The sequence below is a fragment of the Molothrus aeneus genome, chromosome 19, assembly GCF_037042795.1.
Source record: "Molothrus aeneus isolate 106 chromosome 19, BPBGC_Maene_1.0, whole genome shotgun sequence".
Taxonomy (NCBI): Eukaryota; Metazoa; Chordata; class Aves; order Passeriformes; family Icteridae; genus Molothrus; species Molothrus aeneus.
Window position 1 is genome coordinate 11,559,350 of NC_089664.1, and position 27,997 is coordinate 11,587,346.

At 36.5% G+C, this 27,997-nt stretch overlaps 1 protein-coding gene across 2 annotated transcripts in view; it reads right to left on the minus strand.

Annotated features, from left to right (window-relative positions):
* Positions 1-493: 493 nt before the first annotated feature.
* GARNL3 (GTPase activating Rap/RanGAP domain like 3) overlaps positions 494-27,997 on the minus strand; it is a 33,076-nt gene continuing 5,572 nt past the window's right edge. For both annotated transcript variants that reach the window (XM_066562604.1, XM_066562603.1), the window contains 25 exons: positions 27,876-27,994; positions 27,190-27,254; positions 26,511-26,574; positions 26,201-26,227; positions 25,746-25,821; positions 25,064-25,162; positions 24,394-24,497; positions 23,128-23,236; positions 21,784-21,829; positions 19,294-19,400; positions 18,358-18,479; positions 17,579-17,683; positions 16,768-16,842; positions 15,742-15,853; positions 14,897-14,995; positions 13,867-13,983; positions 13,017-13,189; positions 12,547-12,705; positions 10,715-10,781; positions 9,973-10,080; positions 9,463-9,581; positions 9,101-9,236; positions 7,835-8,044; positions 7,417-7,528; positions 494-6,645 (listed from right to left, as the gene is read on the minus strand). In XM_066562604.1, the coding sequence (XP_066418701.1) occupies positions 6,489-6,645; positions 7,417-7,528; positions 7,835-8,044; positions 9,101-9,236; positions 9,463-9,581; positions 9,973-10,080; positions 10,715-10,781; positions 12,547-12,705; positions 13,017-13,189; positions 13,867-13,983; positions 14,897-14,995; positions 15,742-15,853; positions 16,768-16,842; positions 17,579-17,683; positions 18,358-18,479; positions 19,294-19,400; positions 21,784-21,829; positions 23,128-23,236; positions 24,394-24,497; positions 25,064-25,162; positions 25,746-25,821; positions 26,201-26,227; positions 26,511-26,574; positions 27,190-27,254; positions 27,876-27,994 (2,687 nt within the window). In that variant the 3' untranslated portion in view covers positions 494-6,488. The remainder of the gene's footprint in view (positions 6,646-7,416; positions 7,529-7,834; positions 8,045-9,100; positions 9,237-9,462; positions 9,582-9,972; positions 10,081-10,714; positions 10,782-12,546; positions 12,706-13,016; positions 13,190-13,866; positions 13,984-14,896; positions 14,996-15,741; positions 15,854-16,767; positions 16,843-17,578; positions 17,684-18,357; positions 18,480-19,293; positions 19,401-21,783; positions 21,830-23,127; positions 23,237-24,393; positions 24,498-25,063; positions 25,163-25,745; positions 25,822-26,200; positions 26,228-26,510; positions 26,575-27,189; positions 27,255-27,875; positions 27,995-27,997) is intronic.

The following is a 27,997-nucleotide window of genomic DNA, read 5'->3' on the forward strand; positions in this document are numbered from 1 at the left end:
AGTCTTAATCCCAAATGAAGTCTTGGCTTTCATGGAGTTAAGGCTTTTTTGTTATTGTTGTCAAGGTGGCTAGGAATACATTTAAATCACAAAAAGGGTTGTAGCTCTTAAGAGAATGTCTTTGCTACTTTGGGAAAGATGATTTTTCAAAAGGAATTGCAAGGTCTTGGAGACAGTAAGAATACACACTTAGCCAGAAAGGGAGAAAAACTATTTTGTAGTGTAAAGATCCCCAACTGAAGCAGGTCTCCAAAAGTCTAAAAGATGGCTGAAAACATAAACCAAACCTAGATTATGGCTTTTATCAAAGACAGGTAAAGCTTAAGACACAAACAGCAATCTCATAGGTATGATACAGCACTTCAGCGAACTCAAATGGGAAAAGCAGTGCTCTGTGCTACATCCTGTCTTTTTGGTTTCTCGTCTTTTTACTTAGCAAATTTGAAAGTCATTAGTCCTGCGTGTGTGAAACAGGTGAAAGAAACAGGTGGGATCAAATTTATTGTTTATTACAGATGAAGAAATAAATAATGTTTCTTCTTCACAAAGGTGATGAATAGCACTTAAAACACTTTCAGATGTGATAGGACTGTCTCTATTTGGATGTCGTATCTAAAATACAAACCATACATGCTACCATATGACATTAAAAAAATGGTAATACATCAGCATTTAAGACCAGTGGTAAAGAGTCTTTGATCACAAATGTAGCAACAGTCTTAACAGTATGCCATTATTAAATTACAAAGCAGTCTGCTACCATTCAAAGACATTTAAACTGACATTCTAGATTGATAACGCTCTGCATAAATCTTTACATAACATTTTCCATTTAACCAGGTAAATATGCAGAAAATTACCTCAATTTTCTCTTCAGGTCAGATGCTAGTACCACAATTTCCAGTAGCAAAGAGGAGTCAGTCAGTTACAGGTCAGCAACAAAGTGAAGCAGCTAAGCAGTATACAGGCTGGTGAAGTTGCTGTGCTCAAGTAATAAGAGTAAAAATACTTTCTAACCTGCATGCAAGTACGGATGTTTGCTGCATAATCTCTTGAGCCTTCCCATATTGTTAATATTAGGTTTCCAGGGTATAATTTAGTCCTTCACAAAAACAGATTAAGCCTATCAGAGAAAACAGTGCTTTAACAGAATAAGCAAGCACTGTGCATATGAACCATGACATCAAATTGTTAAGAATGAAAATAGCATGATACCCATTTTCACACACAGACGGCAACATAAAATTATTCTGAAATACCTTATCACTTGCTGATGGAATTTTCTCTTCCCCTGCCTTTTATGATCCTGTTACTTTAAATTCCTATATATATAACTCAGGATTTTTAATCCCTGAAAATTTACAGTAGAAATTACAAATACATATACCTATATATGTATATATACTGAAAACCAAATCCAAATGAAAAGGGTTATATATTTCAAATGCAGACTAAGCCAACAGCTCTGGAAAAGCCACTGCATCTGCAAGGAGAGTTACAGACCCACACCTTTGGAAAAACATGTTCAAGCTAGCCATTACTGGTCAAATATACTTAGAACAGCAGAAAATATATGTCAGGAGTAGCAACCTTAACCATATGTAACTAGTTAGGCAATAACGTTACCCATTCCCTGCCCTCTTAAGTACTGTTTAAGTATTTATTCAGTTGACTATCAAGTACTAAAAAAATTCAATCTGAATCTATCAAATACAAATACATGCACATTTATAGAAATAATCACATGAAGGCAGAGAACAAACCTGCTGTTCATTCCAGATGCATACTTGCATGTATGTTATGAATTGAAAAACAATGGCAAACCAACCAAAAAACCCCAAACAAAAGAACAACAAAAACTAAACCAGAAAAAAACCAAAAAAACAAACGAAAACCAAACAAACAAAAAAAACCCCCCAACCCAGCCAACCAAACCCCCCCTCCAAAACCTGAAAAAAAAATCCCATCCAACAAAGCAACAAAAAAACAGCCCACACCACCAGCCTCCAGAAACCACACAAACCAAAACAAAGAAGAATCCCTGCCGCACCCCCAAACTAGTAAAGGACTATAACTAGAACAGGCCTTACTTTGCAAACCAGGAAACCGAATGTATGCGTGCATTCACTGAACCTAGAGCAGTTCTCTTGCTACCATGCATAGCCATAGCCCTTTCAAATTTCATGTGGGTTTTTGTTTCGTATTAGAAGGAAGTGTTTTGTTACTTTCAAACACTTATGAAATACTTATGTGTGCTGCATTGCCACTAGAATAAGGAACTGGACAAAAATGACTCTTTGTACTGGTTTCTAAAGCTCAATCTGGGCTTTAGGGACCTTACTAACAGCTCATCAAAGACTTAAGGGCTCCATATTGTGTGTGTGTATGTGTGAATTAACTTAGCTCATGTGTCTGGGGATTCTTAAGTCCTAGTCACACTTCAAAGTTATGGTGATGGTCTATATGCATGCTGCAATTGAAATGCAGGACAAAGATGACAAGTAGCCCAAAATCTTGCATATCCATTTTGAACAGATTTTTGAATGGTGGTGCACAGGTGTGTGTACTGGACTAGGTGATAACACAGTGGTCCTTTCTACCCTCAACTATTTTGTGATTCCATGCATCATTAACCATGCTGGTGAGAACACACAAGTACATTCTAAATTAACTACCTGTACAATCTAATGCTTGCACCAATGTAAACGACATTCCTATAATTTAGTCAGACTAAGGCACAGGGATGAGGTGGTGACCAACACCATTTAGCCAGGAGTTAAGAGCCCCGCTGCTGCCTACAAATCCAGCACATTGGGATAGAAAATATTTCTTGCAGAAACGTAGCCAAGGGTCCAGAATGGGCCTAAACTTAGCCTGATAGCAAGTGTTCAATCTGGTAACAATTCTTCCTTCATGGAAACAATTCCTTCCTTCCATCCATCTTTAGCAACATTTTTCAGTTTTCCTATCAGAACAAGACCCATCTTACATAGTAGAGTCAAAGATTATCTTTTCTCCTAACCATGAGATGGTCAGCCAGCATCAAGAATGCAGCCTACAGGCAGCTTTAACACCCATTGTGAAAGGAGAAAGGGTTATGTTTACAGTGGACATGGCTACAATTTATGCCCAAGACTACTTTTTAAGTTTTAGAGAGTATATGCATGCACAGGCTGGAAAAACAGGGCAAACAACATGGCTCCAACACTAGAGTGAATGACACTATAGCCATCCCAGCAGCCTTTCATCTTACGCCAGTCTTAAGAAGGAGAGGTTCTGCAAGTGTGTAAGAACTTTGCCCTTTATAAATGATGCACAAGAGCTTTGGTATCAATCCCACCAACTGCCTCTAGATTTTAATTAGCAGTCTAAATAGTAAGGATGATGTTTTGATAGAAACAATGGCTAGAAGCTAGTTCTCTTCACATGAAGAGACACAGAAATCATAGTTGTCTGTTCAGACTACTAAAAACCTCAAAGAAGCCACATCCTTGTACAAGGTTGTGTACACCAGCAATTTCACATGATTGTGTCGGTAATTGTTTTTTTTGATACAATAAATGTGATAAAGATCTTCACTGAATTTGTTCCTGTGCCTTGTGTCAAATAAAATCGGAATATTATTTCTATGTTCTCTGCCTTCTACCTACGTTCTGGGTTGCTCTCCTACCATAAGTAGGTAGTAAACTACATATACATGGCTCTAAAGCCTCAGCTACCAACTCTAGGTGTCATCTAACCCAAACAAAATGTTGTTTCACTCTCTGCTTCTTTTGCCACATCAGATGTTATCCCTCTATGACACTCTTAAGTACAAAAGCAAAAACTTAACAAGGCACTTACTGGATACATTAAGAATGAAGACATTAATTTTTTTTTCCCCAGGATTCAGCTCCTTCCTGTACTACATGAGCAATGATCTGTTAAGGTCTGGTAGTTCCTAGTGTGACTTGCTTAGCAGCTTGTACCAGACCCATTAAGTCAAGCTATAGCATAAAAGCAGGTAGGAGGTGGGCAGGGATGCAGTTGCTGCTGGGCTTCCCTCTTCAAATGATAGCAATATCCTGTTCCAGGTGTGTACCATGAAGCCAGTATGATCTAGTTTTGTGCTTCAGTAATCCAGTATCTGTACTCCTTACAGTTCATTTGCTAGATGTCATCAATGCTGTCATTACAGGCAAACCTTCAAAGGGTCGTTTTCTCTCTCTCTCACACACACACACACACTCCCACCCCCCCAACACTCTCTTAATTAATGGTAATACTTTACAGCCACTACTGCACTTCTGGTTCAAGAAAATAACTCTTGCTTTATAGCCCTTTCTTCTATAATCATGTTTAGGATATAATGCAAATACTGTATCTATATGCATTCTGACTACCCTCATAGCCAGTAGTCAAGCCTGCTGTCATGCTCTTCTCATTCTTCTTATTCTCCCTAGTGCTCAATCTCTAAGGCTATACCCAAGGATGTGTTTGCTCAGGTTCTTCAAAACAAGTTTAAAAATCTCCATATATTGCTTCAACTGCTATCAAACAATGGTTAATCATTTTAAATCATGCTGTGATGGCACAGGTGAACATCTGGAGTATATTTAAAATCCAGCATCCTAACAGGGTAAAGCAAAGTTTCCAGTTAAAATTTTAACTAAAGCCCCAGTTTTGAAACACACTGGTACAGTCTTCAAAAATAGCCACAAACCAGAAATCAAATACAACATTGAGAGAGCTGTTCTTGGAAAAAGCTGGTTCTTTTCCTTTTTAAAAATATGTAAGTGGCAGCAGTGACCCCAAAAGTGGATTCAGAAGTGTTTACAACTTGCAGGAAAATAAGTACCGCGTGGTACTTTCAGATTTTCTTTAAACCTTAACTGTCCAAATAAATAAGGATAGGGTAAAGTAACACAATCTCTGGAAACAACATTCTAAAAGAATAATTACAAGTTTTTGCAAATACTTCAATCTGGTACTTCCTTTTAGATGGTTATTGAAGGTCACCCCACAAATCTATGAGTGCAAAACCCACTAAAGTAATAAGAGCCTTCATCTCCAAGACTAATTATTATTGGAAATATTGCTTCTTCTGTTGATTAGCCACCCCAGTTGAGAGTAAGAAATTACACTTCCAAGTAAGACCTTGCAGATTTTCTTAAGTGAAGCAATTCAACCATATTATATAATTAACTGAGAAAAAAATCACTTTGCAATCACCAGTTTTACATTCAGACAGATGGCAGCAAAAGGCACGCATCTCCAGATGATCATGCTTGAACAACAGTGAAATCATGACATATGGGTGATATTATGAAATAAAAATCAAGGATACAGAAGTATTTCTATATTCAGAACAAGAAACGCTCGCTAATAAAGCTAAAAACATCATCTATAGAAAGGCTTTCATGAAAAAAAACCCCAAACCAAACAAAATCCTTGCAAAGGTGTTCTAGAGGAAAGGGTTTAAAAAAATTAAAAATCAAACTTTAAATACAAACCCCTTTAATACAGTAAGAGACAAGATCACTGTTTCATCACAGAAGACTACCTTATTAGCTCTGAAAATCCAGTCTGCATCCAGCTAGAAAATTACAACTATCTGAAATAATTACTTACACTGTTGGTGCAAGCACAGACAACAGCTAAAGATGATGTCTGCATAAGAATCTTTTTGTAGTCAAAGACAATTTGGGTTGGCTCTTCTGCCTGTAATGGAAAAATCTGCAGATGCACTACAATAAGAGTTTTCCAGTAGATGGACTGAAGTTTTTGTTTCTACATTTTTTGTTTGTTCGTGGGTTTTTTAGTTGGTTTTTTTTTTTTTTTTGGTTTCCAATTTTCGAGAAATATTCTGCAAGTCTGTGTCCTATAGAGAGGTTCTCTGCTCAGGGATTTTTTATGCCAAAAGAGTTTTCAAGTTTCTCTAAACAATGAGCCAAGGAAACACCATCTTCATATCTCACCTGATTCTTCAGTGAACATACCACAGATGCATCAATTTAGGGACTGACTCCAGTGTTTGAAATGACCTTGCCTGCAAGCCTTTTTTTTGTTGTTGTTTTGTTTTGTTTTTCAAAGACTGAAAAAGCAAAAGTAGTGATCTCTGTTATAAAATTCCTCTTCCAACATGACATACACTGTTGTAAAACAACTCATGATAGTAATAACAGCAATTAACTTTGCTGCATGTCGTTTAGGTAAGTCAAATTATAAGAAGCTTAGAACAAGTAATACTTTTTGTTTACTTCAGTTTCAGCCTAAATCTCCCATTGATTACCTACTGTTAGAATGCCATGAAAAGTAATGCTTCATCAACTGAGAGAACATACCTATGTCAAAGATATAAGCATTGCCAAATCAGGCTGTGCTAACCAGAACATGGATTCCATAAGGATTTATCACCAGTACTTCCAGCCACATTTTACTACCAGAAGCAGTGGTTGTGACATTGCCATAGAGCTTACAGAGGAGGAAGAAAGGTTTTAGAAGTGTCTTCATTTTAAGTCAATGATGTCTTCATCAAATAGAGAAATCAGCTGAAATGGATAGCTAGATGGTGAGTTCTCCTCCCTGTTTGCTGAAGTATCAGGATCTGAACTAGTGGAAAGATGACGTCTTTCAGAATAGCCTTCAAATGAGCTTGAGATTATCCTGCAAAGAGGAAGACAAAAGTTACTAAAAAAAATACAGAGGTCAGGGCAGGAAGGAACAATGGCTACTTCTAGATCCAATCTAGTTATCCTGAAGACAGACACAGACCATTACAACTAAGTTTCCTCCTGTTTTACTCTACTAAAAATAATCAAAAGGCAGTATTAATGAAGCCCCTCACCCCAATAATTTCCAAGTAGGGAAATATAGCAAACATAATTTTTCACTGCAAGAGATTTTTTCTTTTGTTACTGTCAGTCTCCTGTATCTTGCCAGTATTCTGTATTCTGCCAGTACTCTAGGCAAACATAGGTTATGGAAACAATGAAAACAAGAGAATGGCACTGGGGGTGTCCTGGTTCAGGGCAAATTTGGGAGAGTGCCAAACAGACAAATGCTGCAGTACTTTTTCACAAAATGTATTCTGAAAATAGCAACACAAGAGCATACAAAGAAAACAAGAGAGTCTGCACAGTGCAGCTGCAGTAGTCCAGATTTTTCTAACAGGTTCAGCTGCAGCAGGTCCCACAAAATGCCATTTAGTCTTGTCTTGCATTATTATCATTAGTATTATCATTAACACGTCTTCAGCAAAAAGTGTAACTGCTTCAGTACTTATGGTATTCAGATACTCTAACAAACACATTAGCACGAAATGCACATGGATATACAAAGGTTTCAGTCAGCCTCATGCCAACTGAGATAAGCATGAGCAATCAATTCTGAAAATATTTACAGCCTAACTTAGGCTCTTTTCTAAAGTATATTTACCTGTCACTACTAGTTGATCTTACAGCTCCCTGCTTAGGGTCCGACTGTCTTCGAGAAACCTTTTTCAGCTTCTGTGAACTTTCTGTCTTGGGTATAGGCTCATCCAAGAGACCTCAATAAAGGAATAAAAGACTTTATACTTTCAACATAAAACAAAGCACTCATGAAAAAGTTAAGGTATCTGTTGCTGGTTTCCATTACTAACGATTTCTACCTAACTTAGAATATGGCCTTCTTATACACGATCAGACAATGGCTATACTAGTTGCAAATAATACTTCCTCACAGTTTCCTTTTTTTTATTTTAATAATTTATGAATACTACCTGCATGTTACAAACCTACCTGTGATGGTGCAAAGATTAGAAAGTATGCGTTTGGCAACTGATATGTAACACTGAGGAATGAGGAGAGTTTACCCAGCAATTCTTTACGTGTTCTGCTTGCAATTTCTTTAATTTCCATACGAGATAACGGTAGTGAGTGCAAAACTGGAAGAGAGGTAATGCCACTCGACGGTGTAGTAGTGATGACCTTGGGAGCCAAAGGTGACTTCAGAGGTCGTTCAATGCTTCGCCCAACCAGATTGCTCAGAGGTATTTTGTACAGGTTTTTGCATGGAACTTCAGCTGAAACACAGAAAGAAAAAGGAATATCACACTTGCAACACAGAAAGAAAAAAGAACATTACACTTGCACAACAGAATCAGTTCTTAATAATTCCAAATGAAAAGTTATAGAGACAAGCTATACTTGTTGAGCTGAGCACTGAAGTGACAAAAATCTTCTTGCTCTAGAGATCTTTCAATACAAATAAGCTAGAAGAAGGAAGACATACAAGCAATTTGACTTAGAGAGAAGAAGAAGATTGACTCCTGGCAACACGATGACTCAGGAGCGGAACCAGGAAGTGAATTTATATGACCTGTGGTTGGTACTCTGACTATTACACTGCACTCTGTGCAGTATTTCCCGTATGTTTTAAAGTACTCCAAACACATTGGAGCCTGGATCCTAAGTGATTTAAATTATGACTCCTCCTCTTAGGTAACACAAAATACCACGTTTTCTTAATTCCTAGAAGAAAAACAAAGTCCCAAACTTATCAAATAAAAAATTTGTGATTACCTTCTTTTCCTATCTGCTAACAGTAAAGCAGCAGATTTAAGGAAGTGTACACACATCTTGCATTATTTAGCTGATGTTCCCTTGTTTCTCCTTTATTGTTACACTATAGACTGACCGCTCATGCATCGCGTTACACTAGATCGTCTGTGCAAAACTTTTCAAGGCTTCTTTTGTTTTGCAAAAGAGCTTCAGCCATTCAGTGGTTATTCTGCTTTTCTTTAACAAAAGGAATCGCGTATGTGAAATGTCAAGCTTTCTCATAATTTTATGCCCCTTTTTGCATTATAACTTGTGATCACATTGTGAAAGAGTCATCGAGATATTGAGGTTTAATTCTTCCCTTCCTACAGAATTTATTTCTTCAGAACAGTGCTACCATGCATTCAGAAAGGATACTACAGTGCAAAAGCTCAGCCAAGTGCTTTATATGTGTGGAAAATAGAAAATCTCTTATCCTCCACACTTTCAGGTAGGAACTCACATTTTTTTACCATCTTTACTTAAGACCAGCCGCACCAAGATTTGATAACTGTTGGAATGATTAGAGATCACATTACCTTCTAAAGAAGGAAGAGGTAATTCTGGCTTTTCATAAGCTGTCGGTGTTTGAGGAGAACTCTTTGAACTCATTTCCTTAGAGCTGCTGTCAGATGATCCACTCACTGCAGCAGTAGCTTTAAAATAAATATCCGACTGAAATGACAAATAACCCGTCATTAGAACAGTGAGACTTTCTTAATCATATTCTGATTCTCTTTGTCCTTGATATAAACTAGGAGCAGACAGATGAGCAATTATTGCAGATAAAGTAAGCATGTATTTCGGTTTTGTTTGTTACGTTTTTAGCGGCAAAAACTTTTTATGTTAATTAGATCCTAACACATCACAGAAATAGTCAAACATGATTTTTCTGTCTTACCCTTGATGCTACAAGTTGAAGCTCAGGCACAACTGCTGTGTGGACTAAGTTCCCATTCACCACTAATCGGATCTCAATGGAATCAGTAGTGAAGGCAAGAACATAAGGGAAAGCACAGACTGCAATGAAATAGAAGTTATTTGGCAAGGAAAAATCATTAAAGCAAAAGTTTCTTGGATGCTCCACAAAAACTGTTCTTGACCTCTTCCTTGACCAAGTTCCTTTCTTATGAAAAGTGTTGTCTAACATAATGAAGAAAATTTCACTCTTCATGCCTGGCAGAATATAGAGGGAATGGAAAATGAGAAACACAAAAAAGAAAGGGGAAAAAAGTTCAACAAAGGACAAACTTGCTACCAAGGCTCCACTTTTCAAAATTATCAGAAACTTTAGTCAAGTGGCATCATGAATGTAACATGCTTATTCCCAGAACACTGGAATTCCACCAGGGCCAAGTGCAGGCAAAAACAGTAGCAAAAAATCATCTACTAAAAAGAGAAATTTTCTTACCAACAGCATAAGGAACTTGATTCCAGCTGAAGTGGAAGTCATAAGCTGATGGCTGGACAAGTGGAGAATGTCCACTGAAAGGATATACCTTTCTGTACTGACAAACATCTGCAGCAAAATAGAAAAAAGGGGTATCCATCACTTTACACTGTAAGCAACCACCACCCATTTTATAGGGAGATTTTGCAGAAGGCTGGACATTATGCACACAACCAAACATTCATGTAAAAATCCCTCTATAGCCAAACAGCTAAGCAAAAGTTGCTTTCTCTGTGAACACACTGGAAAGACCAAAATAAAAGACCTATGTTTTAATAAGTTGTCGTATTTCACAAGGTATTACTGTTTCAACAGTTACCAGGTCCCTAATTTGTCCAAAGATACAGAAACAGGCAAGAAAGAATTCTGCAGACACTGCTTTCTGAAGTTATCTCTCTGCCCTTCAAGTAGCCATATGTTAATGTAATTTACATTCTTTGAAGACTGTTAAGCACATGGGTTATTACAGACACCAAGATTTCATTAATCATATAACTTGCACATGTATAAAACAGCTAGTACGACTAAAATACTTGCATTTGTAATTTCTCCAATATGCATTTAAGTTCCAAAGAACGTATTTTGACAAACTTTCAATGAAACACTAAAATTTATTTTCAGATACAGACCTAGACTCCAATGAAAGAAGATCTACACATGTAGATTGAGCTATTACCACTTCTGGCCTTCCCTAAACACTTACAGTTATAGCACAACAGTAGACCAGCTTCACCATCTTCATATACATCAATAGCCGCAACAAAATTAACCTGCAAGGATAATGGAAAAGATTAACAAACAGGCAGAGGATACTGTGGTTATTACAACTGGGTTGTGACTAACAAGCAATACAATCAGTTGGGGAAGTGCACAACTACAGGTAAAAGGGGAAAAAAAAGAGAAATAAATAAATAAATTTATAAAAATAGCTTCTTTTGTGATGTAATTTTCAGGATGTTCTCAAGATGAAAATTAGTTTCCTTTGTATTTGGTTCTGTACAGTACCGAACATTCATAACCATACCACACTGTAAAGCAATAAAAACATAACTTATTTAGCAATATAAATTTTGGGAAATAGGATGATTTCAGAAAGCTGTGAATCAACATGGTACGTTAAAGATAACAATTCTTTTCAAAAAGTGATCTTCAAATGCACATCATGACTAGCAAAAAGATCATATACAATTCAGAACCACTAACATTTTACAGAGGTCAACAGGGATGTACCTAAGGATTACCGAACAGTCTGAATTTACATATTGAAAAGCAACATTGGTTAAACCAAAGTATTTTTTACACAGATTAGGCTACATAAATTCTCTTAATTAAACTTTGGTTTTGTCTTTTACATTTAGATTAAAACTAAACCAAAACAGCCACAAAAAGTAGGATATCTGTTCAGGAAATGAGATCTTATTAGCGAAATGCATAAGGTTACATTAGACAAATGCTTCCCAAACCATGTATACTGCTTGGACAGGGAGAAGGCTGAGAGACTGATTCCATGAACAGCAGTTCTTTGACTTTCCTTCATTTAGGATTCCTGTGCAGGTCAAGAACTGTTAAGAAAACCTGAAAGTTTACACATCCATACCAAATGCATTTTGACCCGTCTTTTGTAGTGACTGAAAGCCATTGCTGCTCTGTTGTCCAGAGAAATAAGCAGGCAACCCATTTCAACATCATAAAAATCACTAGCTCAGCTCATATTAATTGTCTGTTTTATTTGTCTTCCTAAAGGAAATAAGGATTCTGGTGTGGAAAAGAAATGGGAGTGGTGGATGGTGGATGGTGATGTACTTCTCCATCCCCATTCTTTACTTCTAGTTCCTCCTCATCCAGATTAAGATTGATTCCCAGTGCTGTGGAGAAGTTTATTCTTGATCAGCCATGCCAGGGGCACCTCTTCATCACCAGATCCAAATAAAAATAGAGACGATTTAAAAAGAAAACAACTTATCAAGAACCATTCAAATGAATAAAGTAGTCCCTTATCTCATTAACAACAACAGATTACCTGTGCAAAATCTTCCTTTTTTTAAACAAAGACATGACCTAAATCCTCTCCCTATGTCCTAGACAGATAGATATTCAGTTATTAGTTGACTGGGCAGCAGTTTCTTAAATAGAATGATAAACAATATGTAAACATTTTAGCTACATGCAAATAGGCAAATCTGAACAAGATACTGGTGGTCAACCACTGAAGTTATTTTGAAGCAACTTTTTAAACAATAAAGTACTGATACCACAAAAATAAAGCAAAAAGCTAACTACTGGCTAAGAAAGAAGGAAAAATTAACTCTTGACAACAACAACATTTCAACAACACAGGCTTTTTCCCAATGTCATACCTTATAACTACCTCTCTTGGGAATTATCATCATGTATCCCAAAAGGAATAAATACCTCAGAGTGTCCTAAAGCCAAAAGTAGCACATATGAGCTCCTTACCCTCAGCATGCACTGAGTCTGCAACAAATTATGCTCAGTGAGGGTCTGCAAAAAAACTTTCAACTGATGAAAACTTACCCTGTTTGTTTCAACATGATGCAATCTATAGGACTCCCCTGTACTCTCATTGATTAAATCAAACTGATGCCGATACGCTACACAGATCATATTGTCACTGTCTCCCGTAGGTCCATCCACCAACGTCATAACCACTGGAGGGTCAGAAAGGCATATCTCCTATAACGTAAACAATAGAATCACACTCTTTTTCAAGTTCCTACTGTGGGTGCTGCAGGTACTCCATGATTTTAAAGGGATGCTTTCTAAGCGCAGAAGCATAACAAAGAACAAGCAGAAACAATTCTTGAAAAAATCTCCAAGTTTTATTTAGCATATATACGACTGGTTTCCACCATATGGCTTCTCACTTTTATTTGTCTGTAGATTCAGGAAGATGATCAGGCATATACTCTGCCTTCCTTGAACCCCCTACACTAGCTGAGTGCTGCTCAGTGTGTTAAGATAATTAGTAACTGGATTACACATACCCGGATGTACTGGAACTCCTCTACTGGAGATTCAGGAGACGACAGCAGAGAGGTGCTGATTGAAGTGTCGTCCGAATTATATTTCTTTGTGACGAGAAGCAGTTTGTTCCGAATAGCTGCAACAATCCTCAGCTCACTCCCGTGGTGAGTATTAATGGCATACAAATGGCAGCCTGAGGAAATAATGTTCTAGACTCTAAGTGGTTGGGATAGGGTCTGATTGTTTTGTATTTGTATGATGATTAGTACAACAGGGCTCTGTTGGATGACTCGGCAACACAGAATTAAAAACTCCTCCATAGGATTACATCAACTTCAGGGAAAAGACAAAAGCCTATCACCCTTTTGAAATCTACTTTTAATCCGAAGTACATGGATTATCACTATACTGCACCTTCCAGCTTTTCAAAGCAGCTTACTTATGAAGACCAGGAAACATTGATTTCTACAAAAATAATGGGCAACACCCAGACTAATCTAAGCACTACTGTTTAATAGGGGATCTGCCAGCGTGCCAGTCCAGCTTAAAGTGGGCTTTACTTCAGTATAACATCCCCACAAAATTCTTCTCGTATCTCCCAACCCTGAAATCTTATTTTTCCCTAAAGCTTTTCATCATTAGCAATTTCCAAGTAACACGGTTTTTTTACATCATTCAAAAATGTCATGCTGGACTGTACTAGAGTAATTTTCAAATATAAGCTTAGCAAAGTTTGAATTGACTCATCCAGAGAAAAAACCTAAAAGTGAACATCTACACCTGCCTAAAAAGAGCTAACAAGCCCCTGGCAGCTACCGGCATCAAAACACAGTGGATGTTTTTAATACAGGATAAGGAAAACAATATCACCTTTTGTTCTCTCCAGTTTATTTTCTCTGCAGTCATATTTGCTTCTTATGATTTTTTTAGTCTCTATATCTTTTTGGACAGCACTGAGTCTGAAGACAAGGATACGAGAGTCTTTCCCTGCCGTATGGAGAGAACCAGGAAAAAAGTTAGAAAAAGAACACGGTAGTTTGAAATTAATACTTCCAATGAGAAGCAGCACCTAACAAACAGAGCAAAAGTAAACAAGGCATAATACCTCTCTGGGGACAGAAGACCTACAAACTCTCTAGGATTTACAATTGTAGTAATCAACCCCTTCAGCAGAGTAGCCAAGTTTCCCATTAGGTGGTGCTGCACCAAAAAATGATCTGAGAGGTTCCAAAGAGTGAAATGCACAATATTTTGCAAATACATAAAATCTTGCAAAATAACTAAAATACAATAGATATAAACTACAGGGAAAGAGTAAAAGGGTTAACTTCAAGAGCTGGAACCATCCAGGTGAGCAACTGCTAACTGGATCCTCAACAGAGTTTGAACCCTTCAGGATACAGAAGGGTTTTCTCCAGAAATTTCACAAACTGAGTTTTGATATAACTACACTTGCCAGATCCTCAGAAACGTCACCCATTCTCCAGGTGTCTTGAGAGAACTGCAAATGGCTCTCACGTAGTTTGAGCTAGTTCTTTAAGATCTCAGGGTGAATTTCACCAGATGCAACCAAATTGGGCAACTCCCAGTGAGACAGAAGGAACCATGTTTTACCCAAAGCTTGGGTAAGCAGAGCTTCAGCAAATACTGAGGAAACGGACAGAACAGGGTAAAAAAATAATAAACCAACCATATCTGTAATGCTTTCCGAGTTACACATAAAGATCCTGATCTTGCTTTGTGTATGTTCCCTTCATGAAATTCAACCACAGACTACTCTTTTATTGGTAAAAACTACCTCACTAAAAAAAGTGCACATTTAAGCCTTCTGAATGAGACAAAATGTCATCCAGCAATACCCGGAGTCAGGCAAGAATCCAAGAACAGGGACCTCTCCTACCTTTGTCTGTTCGGGCAATCAAAAGATCCAGAGCTTCCAACACATTCATCTGCTTTATTTGGAGAGTTTTATCAAATACTTGCACTGACGGTTGACCATCTAAAAGAGAAACACATATGTATTGAAAACCCTACTAAAACTTACTAGATGCTGGTTTTGAACCATTTCTTTCTTCTAATTGAAGTCTTGGGTTCTTTTCCTTACAAAAATGAAGAGAAAAAAACCCAAAAAGAATGGCACAAAGCACCTACACGTGCCACAGCATCATAGCCAATACTTCCTCACAGGACAGTTTTATTATCGTCATGAATCAGATAAAGCGACTGAAATCTAAAAGTGACATTCCTTTGGCAAGTTTGAGAATTATGACCAAGCACTAACTTCATTCCCTCAGTTCCGCTGACCTTATGTAGCACACAGAGGATTATAAGGGATCAGAGTAGCAATATCAATGCTAAGGGAAGAAGTAGGATATCATTGTCACATAAGCCCTTGGCTTCATGCTCGCTATTATCAAGGGCTAAGAAAACCAGACAAGCCATTTAGACACCTCTTGAACCTGGATGCGACCTCCTACAGCTTTTCAGATGGTCAAGAAAACAACATCTGAAATAAGAACACATTCAGAAATCTGCATTAACACTAGCTCGCCAATATGGCTTGATTCAACTGCAGAATGAATTTTTGCAACTAGGTTACATAAATGGAATAGATTTACTCGGAATAGTAACTATCCCCCTACATAAAGACTTACTAACACCTGAACAGAGTTTATGAACACATATTTTCAAGAAAATGGTCAGATACATAAAAATTGACACAAAAACACTAGATCATTTACTAACCATCTATTAACAAGATGCCAGCATCTGTAGAAACCAGCAAGGACTGGCCCCAAGAATCTGCACAGACAACCTCATGAGGAAAATTACTGCAGAAAGACTGAGATTCCCAAGGCTATGAAGTAACATAAGGGATACATATTAAGTACACTAAAAAATACAGATCATACAGACACAGAATGTGATGGACAATGGCAATAACATGTAAATGCTTTTGGCAGGATACATTTCCAAACAGTATATTGCTGGAATTAGAAATATCAAAACTGAAATCATTTCTGGCAGAGGACTTCCTGCATCAATTCTGGTTTGGAGACTAGTAAGACACAGACCTGAAACGCTAGAATTAAAACACGTGCAGCTGAAACTCAGCGCAACCATCACGCAATAATTTTTTTCATTTAAAAATCCCAAACCTATATATTTAAAATGTATGTACCACTACACATATGCAGTTTGCTTATATTTTATGGTTCAGTTTGTGATGTTTAGTGACTAGCATATGGTACAGTTTCTGCCTTTCTGCCAAATTGTTCTTCCATCCCGTGTTCTCTGTACTTACCTCCCAGAGCCTGCCCCTCCTCTCCCAATTTATATATTAGTTGAATCTCTGAAATTCTAGAAGCACTTCTGAAGCTTCTGTATATAAAATACATGCAGAAGAGTGCAGCTGGCATATTTCACTCCCTAATGACTTCAAACAAAAATCCAAACGAAATAAAAGGAAATGAAAACACAACTGAATCTTATTTCAAAAGTGCTGAAATTAAAATAAAAGATGATTGCATATGGAAGATATGGCCTTCATTGAATTTTCTCAGATGTAAAAATGTCTGCACTTGCTTTAACTTTTGGGAAGTGCTTCTGCCCCCAGGCTCATCCTTTATTAATCTAATAGTGACTGCAGAATCAGTTTGACACTGTACCGTTCCTCTTTCCTGCTGCAGCATTTAATTACAGAAGTAAATAAATATATACCATACTACATAACGTTTAACGTTCCACAACTTCTCTGACAGTTTCACTCACCTCCTTTTTACAAAAGCTTGTGGTTGCCAAGTTAGCTGTGGTATCCCCTTTCACAGTGGTTTTCAATTTCAATGCCTAATACAAACAGATGTTTTATTTAAACTGAGTTTTTGTCAGCAATACCCAAACTAAAGACTATATTAAAAGGACAATTTAGGACTAGAAAGTAATTCCAGTTTGGAATTCCTATGCCATTTTAAGTAATGAAAAAAGAAGCAGAATTCTGTATCCTCAACGATGTCAAATGGTCCTTAGGTATCTTAGCCAAAACATACCTTGGCTGTTTCTTGGTTAGGGTTTTTTTTTTGTTTCTTTTTCTTTACTTGCTTTCTAAATAGCAACCCAGAAAAGAAGAGTCAAACGTAGTAACAGAGAAAAACCTGCACCTCAAACTACAGAATCTAACCATATACACAGTTTACTTTATTATTAAAGTAGCCAGATAGAGGATCCTCTTGTCAATTATACAAACTCACCTTTGATTTGCAAAACTTCCTAACACTAAGGCTAACTATATATATGTCTGTCTACATATATTGCCAGGCATCCCCCTAAGGTACGATTTTTACAACCTTCATTTAACTCATGTACGATATAAATATTTCTACGTGTATACCTCAGGCGTTACAGATAAATACTTCTATTTGTGTTTTATTTTAATGTAACTTATAATAATGCAATACTACAAAACTATTTATGGTCACAGAAAACTGCATTAAATCCCGACATAACTGCAAGGTAATAAAAGTTTAACAAAAGGAGTGACACATTCTTTGTAAACCTAGCCGCATACCTTCTACAGTGATCCTACCTGACCAAGCCGAACAAACTCTGCTTGTCGAGCTTCCTCTTTTTTCCGTGTTGATTTTGGGGACTCTGGTAACACATCACTGAAGGATCTTCTATTAAGCACATTCTAAAATAGAAAATGTTTCTTTCTAACTGCACAGCTTCTCAGGGAAGAGAAACTGCAACTCTTCCAATCCTTCAGCGCTTTACCTTATACAGTTTGTCATAGTTTACCACTGTCATGTTCTGTACGATCATACTACATGAATATGTGACATGAATATATGAAAAAGAAAAGTTTAAGCAGATCTATATAGATAAAAGAAATAAACACTGGTCAAAAAAATAGCAACTTGTTAGTTTTAGAAGTACTGAACTTATTTTTAGTTAATTAAGAATCACCTTAAGTCTTTATCATCCAAAATAAAGTTACCTCATAGCTACTCAGGGATAAGAATCATCTAAATTTACACATAACAGAACAAATGCAGATTTTATGGTGATGAGACTAATGCCTGTATTTATAGTATCTAAATTCCCTATTCCCTCGCCGCAGGTAAGCTTACACCAAGTACGACATTTTTATGCTTCCCCTCACACCTGGTGAAGAGTCCTGTCCAGAAAGGACTGTCTGTCAGCTTTCATAGAACTGTAAAGTAAGTTATACAACAATCAGTATTTAGCTTAGTCATATGCAATTCAGTGCTCATTAGGATTACAGTCCTTTAAAGTGACAGAACATTCAAGCCACTAGTTAGAACAGGACAGCACATATGAAGGATGCAGAAACTTCTGACTTACATTTCCCTTGTGTAGGTCAGGCATCATGTCTTGGTATAAAGAGCGGATCAGCATGTCTAGAGTGCGCTGACGTTTCTGAGAAAATGTTGGTGTTTCCAAGGTGGCTTTTTCACCATTTATTACTAAATGATTATGGGAAAAAGAGACATTATGTAAATGAACTTCAACAATATCCACCAACTCTAGTTTGCCTCTGTATCAAAACACCTGCTGTGCCCCTATTAATTTAAAATTGCCTTCTTTTTGCCTTTTTAAAGAATAACTCTCCCTTCAGTTAAAGGAGAAAAACTTGTAATAGAAGAATTCCACAAGGCATCAGAATAAATACCTAACTAATAACAAAATTGAAGACAAACTACCGGTCAACTTAAGTACTAAACAATTTAAATACTCAAAATGAGCCATCAAGCTCCTGTCAGGTTTATTTGTAATCAACATGGTCAATTTTGAAAGTTTCCTTTCTTGCTGATTTAGAAGGGCAAATACAGGTCAATGAAAATTGGAACGGAATGATTACAGAATTAAAAGTGCTGCACAGGCGTCCTTCAGCACCTTTAAGAATACATTCGGAAGAGATGCTATTTTCAGGTTTTCAGAGCTACTAAATTAACGCCTTCTATTACTAAATAATGAACAGTATTATAAATCCTTTCATATCTCCCAAGCCCTTTACAAAAATGCAAAGCTAAATACGGCTGCAAGTTCTGCAAATGTGAAAGTCAGCCTCTGTCTAGTAGCCTGAGAATTTTTTTTTTAATCTAACTGTAACAGTTTGATGGAACTGACGTCCCAACTATGCTACAGATATGAAAAAAAAAATTGGATACAGATCAGCAGAATACACGAGAAAATGCATATACATTTTAAGCATCACAAATTTTAATTTGTTTGCACAATTATTTAAGAGTGTTTCCAGCAAAAGAAAAACTGACTTACATTTCACCAACACAAAATCCCTGAACTCCTGGTGATTTGTAAACACAGGTGGGGATGGAAGGGGAGGCCCAAAGAGAGGAACGCTTTCTTCTGAAAATATTTTCAGCCTATTGAAAGTACAAATCTTTATCTATATTGAAAGTCACATTCAAACCTTACCTTTTTTATACACACTATTCAGAACCAAAGGAAAAAAAAAAAGGAAACTTATCTGGGTGTCTTACATACAAATTTCAAAGGGCATAACCAAAAAAAGATTCACTTGGAATTACTCAGCAGAGCAAAGTTATGTTTCTTTTACACAAACTAACACAGGGACATAGAATTAGAACAGAACTTCGCAGTTCTACTCACGCAGCAATAGTTTTAGTGGCACTAGCAAAATACAGCCCTGTTCAAAAACACTGTAAATGAACAGGTCTTCACGTACAAAATACGTTCTCCTTACAGATTTCCACTTTCCCTATGCATTCACCAAACGCATGAAATATTTGCTGCTTCCAAAGTAACAACGGCTTACAACATATGAATCTGTAGCTTGGGAACAGCAAATTCATTTACACTGAGGAAGACAGAGTCAGAATAACTTCCGTGACAGCTGGACCTGCCGAGTTATTTTGATCCATAAGGAATCCAGCATAGCAATATTGAATAGCAGATACAAACCCAAGCCTATTTGTTGACCAGGGCATAGCTTCTTTAAGATAAGTAATCATTCTTGGCTATTTCAAGTGATAGTTTGCCAGCAATTGGCATGCGTAGATGACACGAGTCACAGCAAGTTCAGTGGCAAAATTATAGATTCAACCTGTATCTGCTATTTTAGAAACCAGACAGAATCTACCTTCTCCAAAAGCCACCAGTGACTGACTGATATTGAGTCTAATGGATCACAATGCCTTCATACAGTCTTTTTTCTTGAAAGCTTAGGAACAGCATACAGTATGAAACGCAGTACTACATTTGCATGAATATTGATCATCTTAATATTTGTTACACATATTTGAGACACAGTTTCATGGATGCCCTCTGTCTATTTAATTATGTCCAGGTAAAAAAAGCAATAATTTATAACTACAAAAGGTGTGAAATGCTCCTTAACTACATCAGAATGAATTGTAACAGGGAAAGCCGTAACAGAACTGACTAAAAAAATTGACTACTTGAGTGACATAAAATATAAGGGCATTCTAAGCAGAAATTCAGCATCAGACCTCAGAGTGGTATTGCATTTGAAACAGGGAAAATTTGCCTCAAAAGCCTAGAGCATCCCCTATCCCTTTTTACTGAAATTTTGACCACTTGGAAGACTGTCTTCACACACACACAAAAGTAAGAGAAGGAACGAGTTCTATTCAGGCCTACAATCAAATGACGGAAGGAAACGTAATGGGGGCAAGCTGAAATACAATGTTTTAAGGTTGTCATACAGGAAAAAATACTACGCGATATGTACTACAGCAAGATGCGTCAAGACTGGCAGAATGAAGCAATTAAGATGGACCGATCTAGTAAAAGCTGCCAACTTCTCTCTAATGCAAGAGAGAAATTTATCTTACGTACTGCAACTCATTTCCTTCCCCACATAAACAGCAATATAAAAAGCATTTTACCATGGCTAACCCATCTACAGACTATCAGTTTACAATCGGGACAACAATCACTTCTTAAATGAGGAATGTATGCCCAGGGTTTCTGTCTCAAAGCAAGAAAAAGAAAGAAGTGACTGCATTTTCACTTCGGAATCATGAACATGTTCTGAACATCAATTTAAACAAATTTGCAAGAGGAAGCTGACAAGATCATGTAGCAAAATAAAACTATTCCTTGCTTAACTGCATTACAGACACGACCCCAAAGAAACCTTAGCTGTAAATAAGAGGCAGGGGAAAAAAACTCCCACACACAAACTGAAGTATCATTCTTGTCTGGAGTTCGATTTAATGAAATGCTGAAGAAACACAGCAATATGTAAAATTCTGGCAGGTTTTAAGTACATGACATTCAACTACACAAGTACTCTATTAAAATGCCCAAAAATGAATTAGCTTGCTCAGCTACAGCTAAACTGCAATTTGTAAGGACTTGTAGTCCGTGGCTATCGCAGCATCACGTGCATTAAATAACTGTCACCATCCATGTAGTTTACTATGTCATTGATCTCACCAGGTATGAAAGTTCCAGGCATATCTTGCATCATATTTTATATTTCATCTAAAAACCAGTTTTGGGTTTCCCCCTTAGGTAATGCCTGTTGCAGAATTTAACGTTTCTGATGTTAAGAAACCTGCTACTTATAGCCAGTTTAGTGACATCTGCATGCAGGTCCATATTGCTCTTCAGTTTCTAAAGCACATTTGGCTTCCTGGCGTACAGACAGGTGGATCTGTCTGTATGCCAGAAAGTTCTTCCATTGCCAAAATGTTTTCCCATTTTCTCTAAACCATCAGTTAATTCGTTGTGAAATTATTTGTTACAATCAGCACCTACCTGTAACTATCATTCTGCTTATTATATCTCACTAAAGCAAAAATATCTGCCATACAGTTAAGGAAGTTAAACCAGTTCTAATAAAGCTCGCATGTATTTTAATAAACTTTTCGTGCAGTACATTGCAGATTTAATAAAGGTACAATATATTAATCAAGTCAATGTAAATATATAAACAATTCTAGACAATATAGATTTCACTGTTTATAAAAGGGGTCCTATATGAAAATGTTATTGCTTGATCAACAGTTTTAAAAACCAAGCTACTACCACAGACACAGCATAAGACATACTATAGAAGTTTGTCTTACTTGTATTTGATATATTTGTGATTAAAAATACTTTTAGTTGATAAAGCAGTACTGATACTGAACTTTGCTTATACCAAAGCTGCCACTGAAGAAAATATTCCAATGAAACAATTTAGCCAACAGAACTATAGGAAAAATGAGACAATGATTTAAAGTGCAAGTTATACTAAGGCTGATGCTCTATTGTAGAGTTACATTGATGTGGTAAACAATTCGTCTTAGTATTTAGGTTCCTTTGATATGTAAAGATTTTCATTATTTTTTCAAACTTTGTTCATTTTCATTCACCCCTAGCAAGTGGGTTCTAGGAACATTTAATCTGCCTGACAACTAGGTGTGGAAGTCTAAAGCTTTAAAACTCAGCAACAGAGTATAGACAGACATTAGAGTTTTCTTCTTCTAATTCATTTTTCCTCATTCCATTCTATCTAGTCTAACACATGCCAGATTGGGGTCTATAGATTACTACTATTGTGACCCCATGGTAATTCCAAGATATTGGCCGCTGGATTCCGCAATCATATAGTCTTCAAAATGTTTTCAACCAGAAGTCAGGAAAACATAGGTTGTTAAAAAACTGGAGAATATATGGTAAATAGTCTGAAAAATTTGACGAATACTGATCTAAAATACAAATTTCAAATAAACAGCATCTAAACATTGAAAGGCAATATTGAGTAAAATGCCAAAATAATTTACAAAACCAAGATAAATGAATTTATAAATTTGTATTTTTTGAAAAGGTATAAAATTAGATTTGTGAAAGGATACAAATAAATGCTTTCAATAAAAGGATTTAAAACTCACATTCTTGCTTTTACCTTATCCTCTAAGGGATTTAACAAACACTGTTAGATGCTGCAGACTTGGAAACTCCTAGTTAAGAAGCTGAAGGTCAAGAAGGCAAGAATGCAACTGTAAAATAATTTTCACTTCCATAAACAGCATAGAGGGAGGAATTCAGGGTAGAATTAAAAGTAATATTGATCTTTAAAAAAAGAAAAATCATTAGAAAATGTCAGGAAAAAGATACGTGTAAAATGAGAGCGAATCATGGATGGCTTGAATGCTGGAGAAGACTCTTCACCTTCCTGAAATATGATAGTGACAATGTCATTTCCAATATGTCGCTTCCTTTCTACCTGGAAAAAAAAAGGAAAACAAAAAAGGAAAAAAAGAAAGAAGAGGCAGAAAAAAAGAGATAGACAGTGACTTACAAGACATATGTAAGTATCTTAGCAATTCTATGACAGAACAATAGAACAATATTCCTAAACTGTAAACAGAAAAATTACAGTCAATATGACTGAGGACAGTATAAAACCATTACTTAACTATAAGCAAGTAAACCTAGCGATGACATGGTGCACACAACGAGGCAGGTTCTAGAAGAATTGATATTGCATATGTTTAGATAAGCACTCATAGTTTCCATAATTAATATTAATGAATTGGGCACGGAAACTCTAGCATTCCAAAAAAAGCAAATCTACCGCTTGAAATAAAAGGACAAAAAACTCTGGTGCTGAAGTATTCTTTTGAAAAAAATATTCTGATTGGCCTCCATTTTCTTCTGCGATCTTGTCATCAGTCCAAGCAAAAAGCATGAGAAAACTGCCATATGTCAGAATGCATAGTAAGAATAAATGTAAGAATGCATAATAAATAATAAATCGAGTAATTTGTAAGTAATTTAGGTAAATCATTATGGATGTATGATGTATAATAAACACATGTGCCTATAAAGTATTTTTTTCATCATAAATACAAAGAAAGGCCTGAGCAATGAATGACAGCACATTTGAACAAGAACCCACCTAGTTAATCCACGGCAGTGTGAGCACTTCTTAGGTTACCAACCTGAACGTGCTCACCAGGGGAATTTCTTTCAAGCGACACTAATTGCTACTCAAGCAGGAACTATGGGATACACATGTGAATATTCCTACAATTCACACACAAGGCTAAGTTCCAGTTTTCCTAAAGTCTTTGAGGTAATAATTACAGCAGTGAAGCTCTTCAAGTCATCTGAACACCACACTTAATCACTTCTCTGTGAAGCAACTTAGATCTTCTTCACAAGTATCTTTTGTACCTTAATGGAGATGATAGGATGCATTATTTCTAATAAACAGAATGAAATTTTCAGCATCGGGTAGGATATTGAGGAAAAGAAGTGCAAAAGTCTCAAGGCTTGCATCTCTCAACTATTAACAGACAAGAAGTCCTTTATTTCTTACCAAGTTTTGGAGTTTGTGATTTAACAAATAAAGAGGGAAATAAAGAGAGAACCATGTACCTGCTGCTTGTTCTCTCTAGAATATGGTAGCATGGTTGAAACATGGAACATAATTTCATGCCCTTGAAAAACTGTATAGATGGAACAGGTTCCTGTTGTATCATCTGCAAGGGAAGGCAACATTTTAAGGAGGAGTATCTCCTGAAAGTTTTCTGAAAATCAAAAGATATTTCAAGTCTTTCTACCGAAAGACTCTAATCTTCTTCAGTTACCCTTCTTTGTCCGATCCACTTTAGAAAATGTCCCCACCACATGTTTCATGTGAGTCCAAACCAAGTTTGCAACTGATCTGCATATTCACACTTAAAACCTATTACACCTTTCACCTACCCTCCTGAAATCACATGGGTCTTCAAGCCACAATGTCCTTCTACCATGAGGCAAGTAACATGTCAGGTTATCATTCATCTCATTCCAACTTAAAATGAAACCGTTCACCTTGGTAATAGCTGTCATAACTGCATTCCATACCAGTGACTTAAGCTAACCTGACTCGTTCCTGGTGAACGAGTTCTACTTCTGGTGAAGCAGAGCATTTAATACACAAACGAGGAAGCCTGTTTGGGGATTTTTTCATAACCACGATATATACAATATGCACTACACGCAATAAGAAGAAACATTTAGAATGCAGCTCCACCCCCTTTCATTGCTTCAGATGAGTTCTTACTTTTAGTGTCCAGTCCTCCTCTGTAGCCTGACCAGCCTTTCAAAGTAATTGTGTCACCCAAGAGATGCAAAAATCGTTGAAAGCTTTCACTTCCAGTTTCTACATGTGGGAGGGAGAAATGTTACAAAAAAAGCGCACCCATAGTAATAGAACATATCTCAAAAATGACCAAAATGAGGAAATGGGTCCTGCTTCCAGGACACAAAGTTTCAGCTGAGTTAGTTTCCTTTCAGGTCTTCCAAGCCTACTGCCTTTCCAGAAAGAGCACCTCAAATAGGCATCATCACATAAAATTAAACAGTGACCTCTTTTGCTAGCACCAATGCTGTTCAAGCGCATAGGAGAATGCGATCATGCTGTAAAAGAGTGAAAGAACTACAAGCAGTGAGTTAATGAGTTGCCTCCTTCAAATACCTCTTTTTTTTAAATGTTCATGTCACACGGTCTATTTCTAGGAGAGATTTCACTCTCTTTCAAGCTGTAACAATAGGCTTCCTACTGCCACTTCTTACAGACATAGAAGACCCTATGCTACAATTTTTCACCCAACACATGAAACCAAACTAAACGACTGTTCATATAACCATTGCCTCCCGCCCTGCTTCCCGCTGTAAGCACGATCTTGCCTTTTTTTTTTTTATTCAGATGAACAAAACAATTAGGGAGAAGGTGAAAAACTCACCATTACTGAACATTTCATCATCTGTAAGCTGACCATCCTTAGCATAAAGGACTCCAAATTTAAAATTCACCGATCCCTGGGAAATAAAACCAAATATTATATGGTAAACAGTCAAACAGAAGACATAAAAATTTGTTTCCTCTAAGGACTTTGATGTATGTATGTATCTTTGTATACATCCTACACATTAGAACATACACTTTATACCATCTCCTAACACAAAATAATTTACCTTTAAACTTTGATAGTATAGCATAAAATTATTAACTTAAATTGGTGATCTATTATGATTAAGTTGGTGCTTAAAGTTATTTTTGCTGTCATGTTCAAAAAAACGTTAATTTTTTTTTACTGTAACGAGCAATTGATTTCAAAGTCATCATAAGCCCATCAAAATACAAAGCTGTATTCACTGGATGGGTCTGTGAGCTAGAAGTAGTTAGGCTTATACTTACCTCTTGCTCTTCCAGAACCAATAAATCCTGTAAACAAAAACAGTATCTTTAGCCCACTTGTATTAAAGATTCTACAAGGATGATGGTTTTATTTGTGTTTAGAAGTTTGGATTTGAAATGGCCAGTTCAATGGATAAAGACAGTTTAAGTAGTATTACAACATTATTATTATTATTATTATTATTGTTATTATTATCATCATCATCATCTGCTACTGGAAGAGACAAACGAGTAGTATCTATACTTAATTACTTCTATTTCCAGAAAATGACAAAGATAAAGAACCAAACAAAAAAAAGTCACTTCCTACCTTTTGTATCTCAGGATGAAAAATTTCTCTTGGGCTCTTCTCAAATTTATCAAGACTCATAGCACTGAAATGCAAAGGAACGCGTGCTTTAGAGGAGGGCAAGTGCACATTCCAACCCCGAACCACCAACCGATTGCAGTTACAGCGCTTACAAAATGAATCGTTCCCAGAGCCTCTGGGAAATGGAACGGTTGGTGCAACTGCCATTTCTTCCCCAAAATACTAACTTCCAACACTTCCTAAACTTAGTTTGCATTTTAAAAACAGAAATTAGGGAGACTCAGGGTGGAGATCAGGTTGAAATTGATTTCCTTCTAAAGCACAGGGCTCTGTTCCATCACCCTTCACTTTGGCTCCACACAGAATCACGGGGAGCATTTTAGGAGGGCTCAAGAACCAATTCTATTTCTCCCTTTTTCTAGTTCTCTCTCTTCTTAAATAATTCAAGGCAAGTCAAATGAAAAATGAGAAGTTCAGCATCAAATTCACACTTTTTCACTTTGGTCAAGAACAGGCTTTAAAACCACCTATTGCTGCCTCTTCAATGATTAAGACTTGCAAAACTATTTTTACACGTTTTATAGATTAATCCTAAAAACCACAGGACCGCAAGCTCTGAATTACAGGAAAAGGTACACAAGCAAATATCTAAACTGATCGCTTATTTGTAAATACATACCTTAATATAGATTTCACTGATAATGTTTTTGTGGGACTGTAAGGGAGACATATTTTCTGAGTACCCTGTAAACAAGAAAAGCTAGGATATATTACAGGACATACCCACTTTTTCTGCATATTCAAATAGGATTATTAATAAAAACAATTAAGTTAAGAAAGAAGGAAGAAAACCAAGGTAATTTTACTCAGCTATATTTACTGCTGATTTAGAAAAAAAAAAAGTCATCGGTGCTGCAAAGAAAAAAAAAGTGAACCATAAATGTCTACAGTAGAATTTTAAAACAATTGCTTGGATACAAGAATCTCATGGAACATTAAGTAGAAAAAAAGTGAAACCAGTATCAGACCTGCCTATTTTCTTACCATTGTACAAGAAAATCGTAAAAGCAGTATAAAGTCAGCGCCTAAAACTGATCATAGGATGTAACCAAGAACAATTTAGGCATCATTTCTTAAAAAAAACAGTTGTTGGAAGAATTAGAAAATATCTGACACTACAGATTTCTGTCAAAAAGTTTAGTATAATGTTTAGCGTTATCTACTATGGTAGAATGATAGGTTCTTGTTATACAAAATAAAAATATGTAATAAATACTGGAATTCTGAAGAAAGAGGAAAAAGCATATGATAAACATATCCAAAACAAACAAAAGGCAGAACCGCAGTAAAGTATTTGTTTCTTACTGTTTTTCTCCAAAGTATTGAATGGTATTGAGGAATGCGCTGATTATTTTGCTCAGACAGTACAACAGACAGAAAGAAAGGGTTCTTCTCTGCATCTGTACCTACATAATTCTGATGAACTG